The sequence below is a fragment of the Fistularia commersonii genome, chromosome 8 (genome assembly GCF_037954325.1).
Source record: "Fistularia commersonii isolate RoL2024-O1a breed Wild chromosome 8, RoL_Fcom_v1.0, whole genome shotgun sequence".
Taxonomy (NCBI): domain Eukaryota; kingdom Metazoa; phylum Chordata; class Actinopteri; order Syngnathiformes; family Fistulariidae; genus Fistularia; species Fistularia commersonii.
In genome coordinates this window covers 17,514,514-17,526,902 of record NC_141291.1, presented here as the reverse complement: position 1 = coordinate 17,526,902, position 12,389 = coordinate 17,514,514, and the positions used below count along the sequence as shown (strand labels likewise).

At 38.8% G+C, this 12,389-nt stretch overlaps 1 protein-coding gene across 2 annotated transcripts in view; it reads right to left on the bottom strand.

Moving 5' to 3' along the window:
* vav3a (vav guanine nucleotide exchange factor 3a) overlaps window positions 1-5,829 on the bottom strand; it is a 101,904-nt gene extending 96,075 nt beyond the window's left edge. The window contains exon 1 of one of the 2 annotated variants that reach the window (XM_086151468.1): window positions 5,354-5,829. In XM_086151468.1, the coding sequence (XP_086007594.1) occupies window positions 5,354-5,560 (207 nt within the window). In that variant the 5' untranslated portion in view covers window positions 5,561-5,829. The remainder of the gene's footprint in view (window positions 1-5,353) is intronic. The other variant, XM_086151467.1, reaches the window with a different exon arrangement.
* Window positions 5,830-12,389: the final 6,560 nt, after the last annotated feature.

The window sequence follows — 12,389 nt, the reverse complement described above, 5'->3', positions numbered from 1 at the left end:
TTTAATTTTTAAAAACTTTATTGAACTAAAAAACTTTTGCAACAGTTTGCAAGATGTTCTTCTCATGAGGAACATAGACAAAGAACATCTGAATCACATTCAACTACTGTCTCTGTGTAGAGTGTAAACAAAGAGTACATGTGTTGTGTGTGTGAAACTAGTTATCTGAAACATGTGTTCTGTGAATTTATTGCACAAAAATGCATTGTCTATTTCCAGTAGGATAATCTCTGCCTTAACTTAGGACTTAGAATGCAACACAGTGGTCACAGCACTCTCAGTCCCATAATTAATAAAGTAAAATTATCAAATTGATCGAATAATAATAGCTATTGGTTGTTCACAGTGCACATGTGAGAAACAATCTGTACAGTGACTTCTTGTTTTCCTTTCAGCTACTCCCTTCAGGGGTCACAACAGCGAATCAACCTCCATCTAACCTCCTCTCTCACACTAACTAACTTCATGTTATCTTTCACTGCATGCATAAATCTTCTCTTTGGTCTTCCTCGAGACCTCCTGCCTGGCAGCTCCAATCCCAGCATCTTTTGACCAGTATATTCACTATCCCTCCTCTGTACAAAACCCAACCATCTCAGTCTGGCTTCTTTATCTCCAAAGCATCTAACATGTGATGCCCCTCTGACAGATTTATTCCTGATCCTATCCATCCTTGTCACTCCCAAAGAGAACCTCCAGCTCTGCTTCTTGTCTTTTCCAAATGTCACTATCTCCTAACCATACAGCATTGCTAGTCTCACCACTATCTGGTACACCTGTCCTTCCATTCTGGCTGTTATTCTTCCATTGCATAGTACCCCTGACACTTTTCTCCACTCATTCCAACCTGCTTGAACCTTTTTTTTGTTCACCTCTTTTCCACACTCTCCATTCCTCTGGACTGTTCACCCGAAGTACTTGAAATCCTCCAACTTCTTTATCTCCATTCCCTGTAGCCTCCACCTGTTCCCCGCTCTCATAACAGATCACAATGTCATCTGCAAACGTTATGGTCCATGAAGATTCCTGTCAAACCAACCTCATTTGTCAGCCTGTTTATCACCACTGCAAACAAGAAGAGTCTCAGAGCTGATCCCTGAAGAAACCCCCTCCCACCTTCAACTTCTCTGTCACACCTACAGTGCACCTCACCACAGTCTCACGCACATATCCTGCACCAGTCTGACATACTTCTCTGCCCCTCAAAACTTCGTCATACAATACCAGAGTTCATCTCCTGGCAGCCTGTCGTATGCACAATGCAGCTCTCTACCAACATTCTTAAAACAAATACTGCATCTGTAGTATTGTTTACTGCTTATCCCAGCTACCATCAGGTGAGAGTTGAGGAACACCCTGGACTGGGCTACATACACAGACAGACAACCATTCACTCTCTCATACAACCAATTCACTGAGGCAATTTTCACAATTTTCCGTTCATATTTTTTGGACTGTGGAAGGAAACCGGAGGAAAACCGAGGCAGAACATAGAAACTCCACACAGAAAGAACCAGGGTCCTTCGTGCTAAGAGGCTGAAGCATTAAGTACTGCGCCACCATGGCGCCTGATAACATGATAATGAAATATTATTACGTATATTGGATACATGGACACCATGTCTTATAAATATATTAATTGAAACTTTTGAGAAAAAATACAACAAACTGAAACTTCGTACTGAATCTTACAAACAGAACAGAAATTGTTAAAAAAAAAGTTTGTGAGGATTGTCAGCGGACCAGATCAATGTATTCACCCATCATCGTGACAACTGGATTTGTTCAATATCTTGACTCCTATGACGCTAAAAACTCAGATGATGACACACTGGGTCAACATGCCACACTCTAACTTGCAACTCCACTTCACACCCTGATTCAGACGACACCAGCTTAATGGCCCCTCTCACCCTGGTGAGTAAGTAGGTTCAGTGGTAATGTCTTTCTTGGGCATTCTCAGAGGTTACATACTAAAATAACCCTCAAACTAGCAAGACATGAAAATGAATAAACTGGAAATAAAACGAAATTCAAAATTACTTTAAGAAATATTGCAAGTTCCCACTATAAGAAGCGGGGATATTGTAAGGCTTCTTAATGAGGCATGTCACTTACAGCTGAAAAGGTGACAAATCACGATATTATGTTCATTAATATTGCTGTGCATTTTGTGCCACGTGATAATTGATATGGTGTTGTGTCCGGTAATTCCAGACATAAGTACACAGTGTGCAATATGACACTGTAATATAATAATATAATAATATAAAAAAAATTACACAGTCCGTCAACCATGTCAGACAACTTTTAACCTGTTATAGGGTTTGGACGAGATATACAACTTGATTATGTTATCCGTTTCAAAAAAAAAAAAAAAAATCAGTAGCTCCTGTGGTTTGGTTGGGTCTAGACCAAGGCATTGAATCCTTAAATATTGAATTATTATATCATAGTCTTGTAAAGCAAAAATGAAACAGTGAATTTTTCTTGATGATTTGAATCGCTTTACTGGTTACTTTGAGCTGTCAATTAATACAGAAAAGATATAAGTTACAGATGCATACAAGTATGAAAAAAGTAAGACGCTAAAACAGATGGGCCCTCTAATCATATTCACTGACAGCCCATAATTCTTTATCTCACACCATGAAATATCTCATTACACAGATCATCTTGTTTTCTCAGTGAACACACTGATATGTCACCATAAGATTGTACGGCTTTTCATCCTGTCTACAAACAACTCTCTGGTTCTTTATTGTTTCTCTAAGGGACTATTTCTCAAAACAGCTGACTTACTGAATAACTCATAAATACCTCCAAACATAAATAATTGTCCAGAGTGAGAAGCTATTGCTGAAGCCAACATCACACTTGAGAATTCTCCTGAGTTTTTTTTTGTGCTTAATTACTCAGTGGGCTAAAACCTTCAGGGCTTTTATGCGCTTGGTGATGAGTCCATGGAGACCAGACCAGGCTCTTTGTAGCCCCATCCCTTCCCTCCCTTTGTCTCTCCACCTCGGAGGTCCCAAGGGTGAGGGCACAGTAGCATCCTGTGCATTATTATTGGCCAATGATAAAGTAGCTGCCACAGCCCTCATGAATTATGCGCAGTGAGATGTAATGGAAACTCCACCCTCGGTTATGTAAATGGATTTAAGGAGACAGACAAGGAGGCAGGCAAACATTTTTTGTTGAGGCCATGGATCAGCTGGTCCCCAAAATCACATGGCGTGAGTCGGTGTGAAAAAGGGAAGCCATCCATGAGATATTGACACACATGTGTTGGGAAATCTTGAGCCAGTGTTGGATGTAAAAAGAAGTTACACCCATGAATTTGCATTCAAGTGCATTAAATGAGATTATAGTAACAACTGGCCAAATTGACAGATAATGGAAATGTGGATTTACAAATCTGTTCCTCAAGCAGGTCTCATTTGAGAAGGAAGTTTAGTTTGACTTGACATCTTTTAGTTTCTTACATAACGGTGAAATGAACAATATTGCACAACTCTTGACTAAATGTTGTCAAAAAACAATATTCCACCCAGGGTATAGTGTTGAGCTGAAGAACCAGCAGTACTAATATGCAGATACAAACACAAATGAACCTTTACATGATCCTGGAAATGTACAGGACAGTGTTGTATCCATAATACAAAAGTAATTTGCCTCTAAATCTAGAATCACCCCTGGCTCACAGTGTGAGTAAGCCATCCAATCATGCATTAAACACACTCTGCCTATAAATAACCCAATCTGTGCCAGGCGCGCACCATAAAGAAGTAGAGTTTGGGTTAGGGTTGGTCTCCATTTGTGTCATTATGCCGTGACTTACGGTAAACACCGACCTACTGACAAATCTTCAATGGAAACTGCAACTATTAGCCAATCGGTTCACTTCCGGCCATAAGTGGACAAATCGTCTTCTCCTCTTACACCGTCAATTTGGTTTTGTCTGAAGTATCTGGGTAAAAAGATCTTCCAACGGTTGCTCTCGTTTTCAAGTGATGACATTACAATCCTCTGTGACTATTTAAATTGCCCACTTGATCTGTGCGCCGGAGCCGAACAGCGGATACCCAATCGGATTGTGAAAGACCAGTAACTGCATATCATATTGACTGTGCATCTGTGACATTGTGTTTGGAGCGATTTGTTTTTTTTCCGGGAAGAAAGCCGAATCCCCCTTTCCAGTACTGTTTGGAGTACACCCGTATAACCGATACCGCCTAAATCACCTGTGCATGTACAGCATCGCAGGTACAGTCTAATTTTCATTCACTAGGTCTGGAGGCTCAGTAGGTGAGTGTCTATTACTCACTGTGGGTTGTCTCTGAGCCAGATACCCAGATTCACTGTTATGATGGCGAATATTAATCTGGCTCAGGCTGTCCTGTCGCTGAAGCAGATGGTATGTGACAGGCAGAGGCCATGTAGCTACAGCTTTCATCCTTCTATTGAACTCTTTAAGTTAATAATATTTACATAGGTTTGCTTTATCTGCTTAAGACTGCCCATTAAAGTCCAGACAAAATGCAACCAGACAATTCCAGAAACTGCGTGCGTTCATTCTTCATAGACAGTTTCTTTGTTTAAGTTCTAGATCAAAAAGAAATAGATTAATCGCTTGAATATGCGATGAAAAGTGAGGCCGGTGTGTGTTATATATTTCTCCTAGAATAGATGTTATCGAAGCCTCATCACCACATCACCCTCGTTCGTCAATCACATGTCTTTTAGATGGCAGACAACGTCGAACAACTAACAAAACGGTTTGTGTGGACCAGTTTGGTTTGTGTGGAGTAAAAGTCAATAGAGGTAGGTTCAACTGAAATGTGATTTAAATGTAAAGGGGCCTTTTTCTCCAAATTCAAGCAAATTATGTAACTTTAAATTGACCTCAGATACAGATCTAAATCTGCCAATATGAAACCCAGTTGATTTTATGGTAGGTGAAGAGTTTCCTTTTAAGGTAGAGTTTCAAACTGGGAAGTTTGAAACTGTGAGTAAGGTATCAATTTGCGTTAGATAAAACAATATGAAATAACGAGTCGACTCGTCATTGCCGTTTTCTTCGTGTGTCAGCGGGGGCGGTAGCGTGCGAGGTCACCAATTTCTTAAAAGTTCACAATTCCGTTAAAACCAAACACTCTCTGTCTCATCACACAACCCCGATTTATGTCTAAGACTACCAGCAAATATTATTGATGTCAGTCAATGTCATTGAACTGGCATTTTACTTCACAAACGAGCGGAGAAGTTTTAAACGGCGATAATGTAAAGGGAGTCCGGTTGTACTCAAGTTGCAGTCGGGCAACCTTCGACAGGGACTCGGACCCGGTCCTACCTGAGACATCTGCGGCCGCAGGTTGATCTCCTTCAGGTTGATAGAGTGGGGCTTCAGATTGTTGAGCAGGTGGCAGAGGAGGACTCCATCCCGGAGGGTTTGAGCCAAATCGAATACCTGAGCAGCCTCCCATGTAACCCGGTGGTTTACTGGAAGCACCTTGCAGTTTATTAACCACAGTGCGCATTGCCTCCAGTACTCCATCATTCTTCTCACTTCGGAAAGAAGACAGCGGCAGCGGCGGCGGCACCCTCGCGGCGGCGGCGGCGGCGGCGGCAGCGGCAGCGGCAGCGGCGGCGGTGGCTCCGGGGGTCGGGGTGAGGATGCGGGTCAGCACCGTCGTTTCTGAGTCTCAAATTGAGTCCATGATACGAGCCGCGGCGAACGGAGGGCAGAGATTCACGACGCCGATGCGAGAATGACAGCTCGGTGTACTATGACTGGATGGAGCTCTCTCTCTCTCTCTCTCTCTCTCTGTGTCACTCATCCCTCCCCCTCTTCCACTTCCTCATCTCTTCCGCTTACCATCCGTTCACACGTCGTGTAAGACTTCGACTGCAAACTAGAAACGAGCGTCCCTCAGAAATGTTTTTTTTTTTTCCTCTAACCTTTATTAGTCTTTCCGGAAGTCAACGAAATAATTGCAACTTTAAGATAAAATAAACTTTAAAATCCCTTTGTCACAGCAGCCTAACAGTTGTAATGTCAAAAAAGAAAATAAATATGGATATAATTATGAGTATAAATATAAAAAGAAAGGTTGAAGACAAAAAAAAAACAATGAATAAATAGACAGCAGATAAGTAGACAACAACAACGTCATCAGGGATGACAATGGGTAACATCAAGAAAAATACACAACTAGAACTAAACAACAATATGAATAGCATGACATTTCTATCTCAATAAAGCTATTAGATTCAGAACAACAGCATGACAAATGAAGAAAACTGCAATATCACATGCATTTGCTGTGTACAAGTATGCAGTTTGAAAGTATTTATTTGAAGTATACAAGATAAGTACATATAATTATAAATAGGCATTGGCAGACATAGGCCTTGACATATACAATGACATATACAGTGGCATGTAAAGACATATGCTGTACAAACACATACACACATTTGTACATGTATATGAATATATGTTTACTCATATATCAACATATACATAATTGAAGTTGACATATAGATATACTATACAGATCTAGAGAGACATATAGCCTATAAAGTCATATCCTGCACAAAGACAGTCATAGGTTTAGAAAGGCATATACAAATGCAATCTCTATATAAATGCATCTATAAAAACCCTGGCATATATACATATTCAGTACATAAACATACACATAACAAATGCATCTATATGCACGTATGCAATAGGCTGGGGTGTTTTATTGTAAATGTATATATATTTTACTTTGTTAACATCTATTAAAAAGATGGTATATGGTTGGTTGTAAAATGTACTGTATGTGATTTCTTTTCTAATGTTGCAGATACCCTGTCTGCTCATCATTAGGCTTTGTATTTAATGACAATTACATGGAATATTGAGGACAATAATCTTTTCTGTCATGAAAATAATACATGATGGGACATGCAGAGATTGCTGAGAATTTATTTTTTCATAACCACATTTTTTATTTTCAATCAAATGGCTATTCATAATTTGATGTTTTGTTATCTACACAATTCAAAATCCAGCTATCCTGATCCTGTACATTCTTAATGCCTGCTTTATTTTGTTCCCATTCTGGATTCAGTCCACCAGCCACCGAGCAAATTGTCTCCATGTGGTCATTGTGACATTCTACAATGACAATGTTTTGTGTCTCCAGCTCATCTAATGAAGCCCTTCCCAGTTTCAATTTGTAACCATTGTTTCCTCTATTTAGGTGAATGTAAACAAAATAGCTGCTGTTACTTCCATACTGTGTCATAATTTATGAGCAACAAGGGCATTTCACTGCTTTTGGACAACACACAGGCATGTCCACATATCTGTGACAGTGGTAACACGATACAGACTGATTAAGGCTGTTTACTTTTATTGTTCTTTAATAACCGTCTTAGCATAGAAATCCCAATTTCTCGTTATTTTTTTGCGTATTAATCGTGCAAACACAAAAAAATGCTTCACATGATACAAAGAGCATGACTGAGCTAGTATGTGATGAAAATGTGCCTCTGCTAATCCAGAAAATGAAATAAACACAGATAGAATTATACGATTTTTACAAAACTTAGAGGTTCCTCACAGGGAAAATACAGAGGAACTTCTTAATGCATTTTGGGAGCATCCTTGGATTTTTCTGGTATTTTTTTCCATTTTCTTTTGAAACAATTTTTATTTGAATTCTTCACAAAATATAATGTTTATTTGCAAATTTACTAAAATCACTGCTAGCTGTTTTATTCAGTTTTTTTTCACAATAACCAAATATGCCAATAACCTTTATTTAAAAAGTAATAATATTTTCATTATTGGCCATGATATTCCATGCAACATTTCATATATTATTGTTTAAAAGATACAAATGTATGAAAAGTTTGACGCATTTGAACATTTAAAAAAATGCTGGTGAGCGAATATAATTGTATTTCTTTTCCTGTTTTATTTTTTTTTAACCATCTGTACAGTGATAGCGGCACAAAACAACACACAATGCAGGATCTAGTGAGATTGTGATTTACAGCATATGTGACACCAACTCCCTGCTTTTACCTCACATAATGGTACAGTCATCCTCTTTATAATGAAGCAGAAGTGTGCTGACAATTAAAGAGTAGTTTTTATTGATCCCTGTGGATCTATAATCACATTCTTAATGGTGCCTGTTAAAAACATAGACACCGGAAAGAGGGGGACAATAAAAAAAAGGCCTTTGCAAGCATTGGAATTGTAAAAAGCACAGAAAGAAACATCAAAAGTAGAGCACTCTATATATATTGAAAAAGAAGTTTTTATTACATAAGACAGGAATGTGAGAGAAATCCAATATGTGAAAACAAATACAACCCTCTATATAGTACAGGCTGCAGAAAAATGTGCTGGTAATCACATTAAGTGCGCTATATTTGGTTGCTTGCAGTATTGCAGAAAATGTGGAAGATAAGCGAATGAGAAACGCTCACCTGGATTATAGTCACTTTGCAGACTGAAAAGAGAATAGCAGGCAGAATGATAGAGGAAAAACTGCAGTAAGCAAAATGCATTTAAATCCCACCGACGACATTCATAAATTGAATGAGCAAACAGGCTCGTGCAAACAAGGCTGTGAAGATTGCCAAATTTCGCTGTTGTAAACACATCTGTGATCTCAGATTCCTCACTCTCACTCACTTTCTCTCACGTTGTATCTCAGCTCCCTGTCTCCACTTCTCGACTTTGTATTTGCTCCTGACATTTGGAAGAAAATCAACATTCAACGCTCTTTTGTTTATCAGCATTGTTTTCAGATCATGCTTGAGCTGAGCTTGTTTGATTTTACTCTCAGGCACCCAGATAGATTTATGTTTCACTGGATGCCATGACCAGCGTAGTGGAGATGACTGAAGAGGTGGCAGGCAGCCGGATGCTGGCGTCCCTCTTAGCACGGTTCTCCTGTTACAGCTTCCTCTTACAGGCTGGAAGGAAAGCCATGCAGAAAGACAATTATCAGCATTCCCTTGATTAATCCTGCACACACACAACACCACACAACACACACACAAACACACTTTGATTCTGATTTCTTATAGCAGCTTTTGGTTCCAATGTATTTCACAGTGTTGTGTATCGTGGGAAACTGAAATGCAAATGTAAATTCTACTAATGAAACCCCCATTTTATCATAATGTGTGTTAAAATTATGATATATATTATATACTTATAGTGTCTCTCTCTTTCTGTGTGTGTTAGTGTGCGTGTGAATTATTACAATTTTTATTTTGTCGAGATTGAACAAAGATTGTCCAATCTCTTGTTTAATGTACCTTTGAAATAGATAAAATTGAATTTAAGCAATATATCACATTTCAAGGATACAAACAAAAATTGTTTTGTTTTGTTTTTTATTTTAAAAATTTAACCTTTCTCATTGTTTTTTTGTTTCTCTTAGAAGTATTTATCTTGATGACATTTGGTAAAATGAATGAATCAGTAATGAATAATGAATGATCTGAACCCCCAGCTTAAAAATGACTACACCATATTTCAAAGTAAAAAAAAAAAAATCACACATAGGCAAGTATAATAAAAAATTCCAGATTTGGAAATGAAGTAAAATATAGGCCCTTGTTTAAAGTGCTTTCATTATTAGAAGCATACACAGATGGATGACTAGCCTGTTTCTGAATTATATCACCTGGAATATTACCAGGATTGGGAGGTAATGACTAATAGTGTGAGTGTCCAAGGCACTGTGTGATCATATCTGGGCACATATGGCTGATGCGATGTCCCTGCCAGGATTGTATTTCACTGTAAGAGATCATGATTTATGCACCTCACTGTAATGCAATTGAATGATAATGCTATGATAGTGTGTCGTAAACAGGATGGTGAAGAAAAAGAGGATTCATGTAAAATAAGATATATTCAAGCCCTAATGTAAATTTAAATTTTCACATAAAAATATTGGATATTTTAATCAGAAATTAAAAATGAATAATTTGCCTGATTTCATTGATTTCACAGATAAAATTGTTTCCAATTGCTGTTTTTTTTAAAGCAAAATAAAAATAGATATGATTGGTGCAGTTTTTAACCTTTATGAAACAGTATTCATAAATATATCTGGAGATTATATGTGAAAAAGTTCCGTGGTTGTCGCAGATCTGTGGGAAGGGATTTCAGTCATCATCAATGCACCATGGATCTCAAGTGACAGCTAATGCTAAAATGCTAGTGTTTTACAGCTGCTGCAAGCCAAGTCTGTTCTAGAACCTTTGTGCTCTTTTATCCACATTACCATTTAAAGTATTGTAATTATGAAATATGTTAGGATGCACGAAATTATTCATTTGCCTGAAACTACTCTTCAGTAATATCCTTGTCATGGTGCTTTCCTCTTTTTTTTCTCAAGACAGATGTATAAGTGTGTTCAGTGCATTACTTCCCAAAGGGAAATGCAGTGTATTATTAAAGAAAAAAACATAACTCATTTTTTACATCAAATCTATTTTTTTCACAGAGAACCTGGTAGACAACATAGCAAATAACACATTTTAAAAGCAGCTCAGAAATGGTTATTTTTTGCCCTTTCCTTCCCATATAAGACATATGCAAGATAACGGTCAGAGAAGTAACGCTAAATCAGATCGAGCTGATGGCAAATCCCACCATCTGCACAATGCATTTGGAGTTTACTTGACCATTTTGAAATGTGAACTAAAGGTTATGAATCGGAGGTAGGACCCACACACAGACACAGGACTCCACACCAAATCAGCAAGTTTGAAACGGCAAGAACCAGGCAGGGTAGGAACAGGCAGGAGCTGCGAGCATACACCGACAAAAGAGAAGCCCGGTCGGGGATGGATGGCTCGGCGGAAGCCTCTGGTACACACCGACAAGGGAAAGTAGCAAATGGGTTGCGACGGCAGTGGCGACGGCAAGGGAGCGACTAGTGAGCAGTGGCACAAGAGATTCGGTAATCTGCAAATGACCCGGCAACCACTGAGACTCGAAGCTCTGGCTTTTAAGCCCTCATTGATTGCTGGTAGCCAGGCCAGCCGCGCACTCCCAACAAACGGCAATCTACAGCAGGTGTGCTGTAGATGTTTATGTTTAACCGTTCTAGAATATAATTATAAATTGGAATTCTGATGGCTGTTGCCCCAGAGCCTTGAGGTCACCTCAGGCTACTTCAGATTAAGTGCAGTCCAGCTCAACGGACGGGCTCTCTTCCTTTAACTTATCGTGACACATTTTGGTATCAAATGATAGAGCGGCATCCCCACCCCCCTCCCCAACCCTGTCACATGATAATTGCGGGCTGCCACGCTTTCTGCAGGCCATTGATATGATCTCGCTGTCCTGCCAGCCTGTAATTTATTGAGGTTCATCCTGTGCATTGTGTCACTTGATCTGGTGACAGAGGATGATCTATTTGTGTAGCTCTCATATCCCCTTTGTGAAGGACATTTTCCTCTTGTCACTTCCTGCAGATTTGCTGAGAGAAGGTATACTTCTCAGTCAAACCGGCTCAATAAATGTACATATGTTCTTCATTTATCAAAATATCCTGAATTAAATGTTTCAAAGTATCCATCTAATGGCTTTACATTTTTTTGCACAGCTTTAAATGAAATATCAAATTTTCCCATTTCAATCAGGATTGTTAAGAAATCAAATCTAATAAACTCCAGCATATTTTGTTAATTGTTTTTTTTTCTTAACTGGTATTGATTGTGTGGCCCAAAGCTTCACCCTTTAATTTGCTAGCTTAGAGAGCCAGAAGAGATTTCAACGATTTTAAATACCCATGAGAAGCCTGGAGTAAACGGAGCCTGTCCAGGCCTTGCAAGGTCTCATCAGATCATAAGTGGGTATCAGCCAGGTGCCTCAGGATGGAGACAAAGAGGAATCTTCAGGATATATTATAGACAGAAAGAGAGTGCAATCAAAATAAGTTTCTTTTTGTCTGATAAGATATGAAATTTGATTATCTTGGAAATCCATTTGGTTGAGAGGCCTTTGGAACTTATCCATTCAACACTAACAGGGGAATTATTAAAGACTTGAAAGTAAACATCAACCTTTTTGGGGATTTTGACCACTTTCAAATCTATTGCCTAAGATCCCTTCTGCTCAGTCATGAGGAAAATATAAAGTACAAAAAAGGTTTATTTTATACTTTCATATGATTACCTTGATCGATATTCTGACCAAGCCACCCTGTTTCCAAAACATTATAATGTGATAGTATTCAAATCCCATCAGCACAGCACAGAGTAATTTGTGTGTGTGTGTGTGTGTGTGTGTGTGTGTGTGTGTGTGTGTGTGTGTGTGTGTGTGTGTGTGTGTGTGTGTGTGTGTGTGTTCAAAG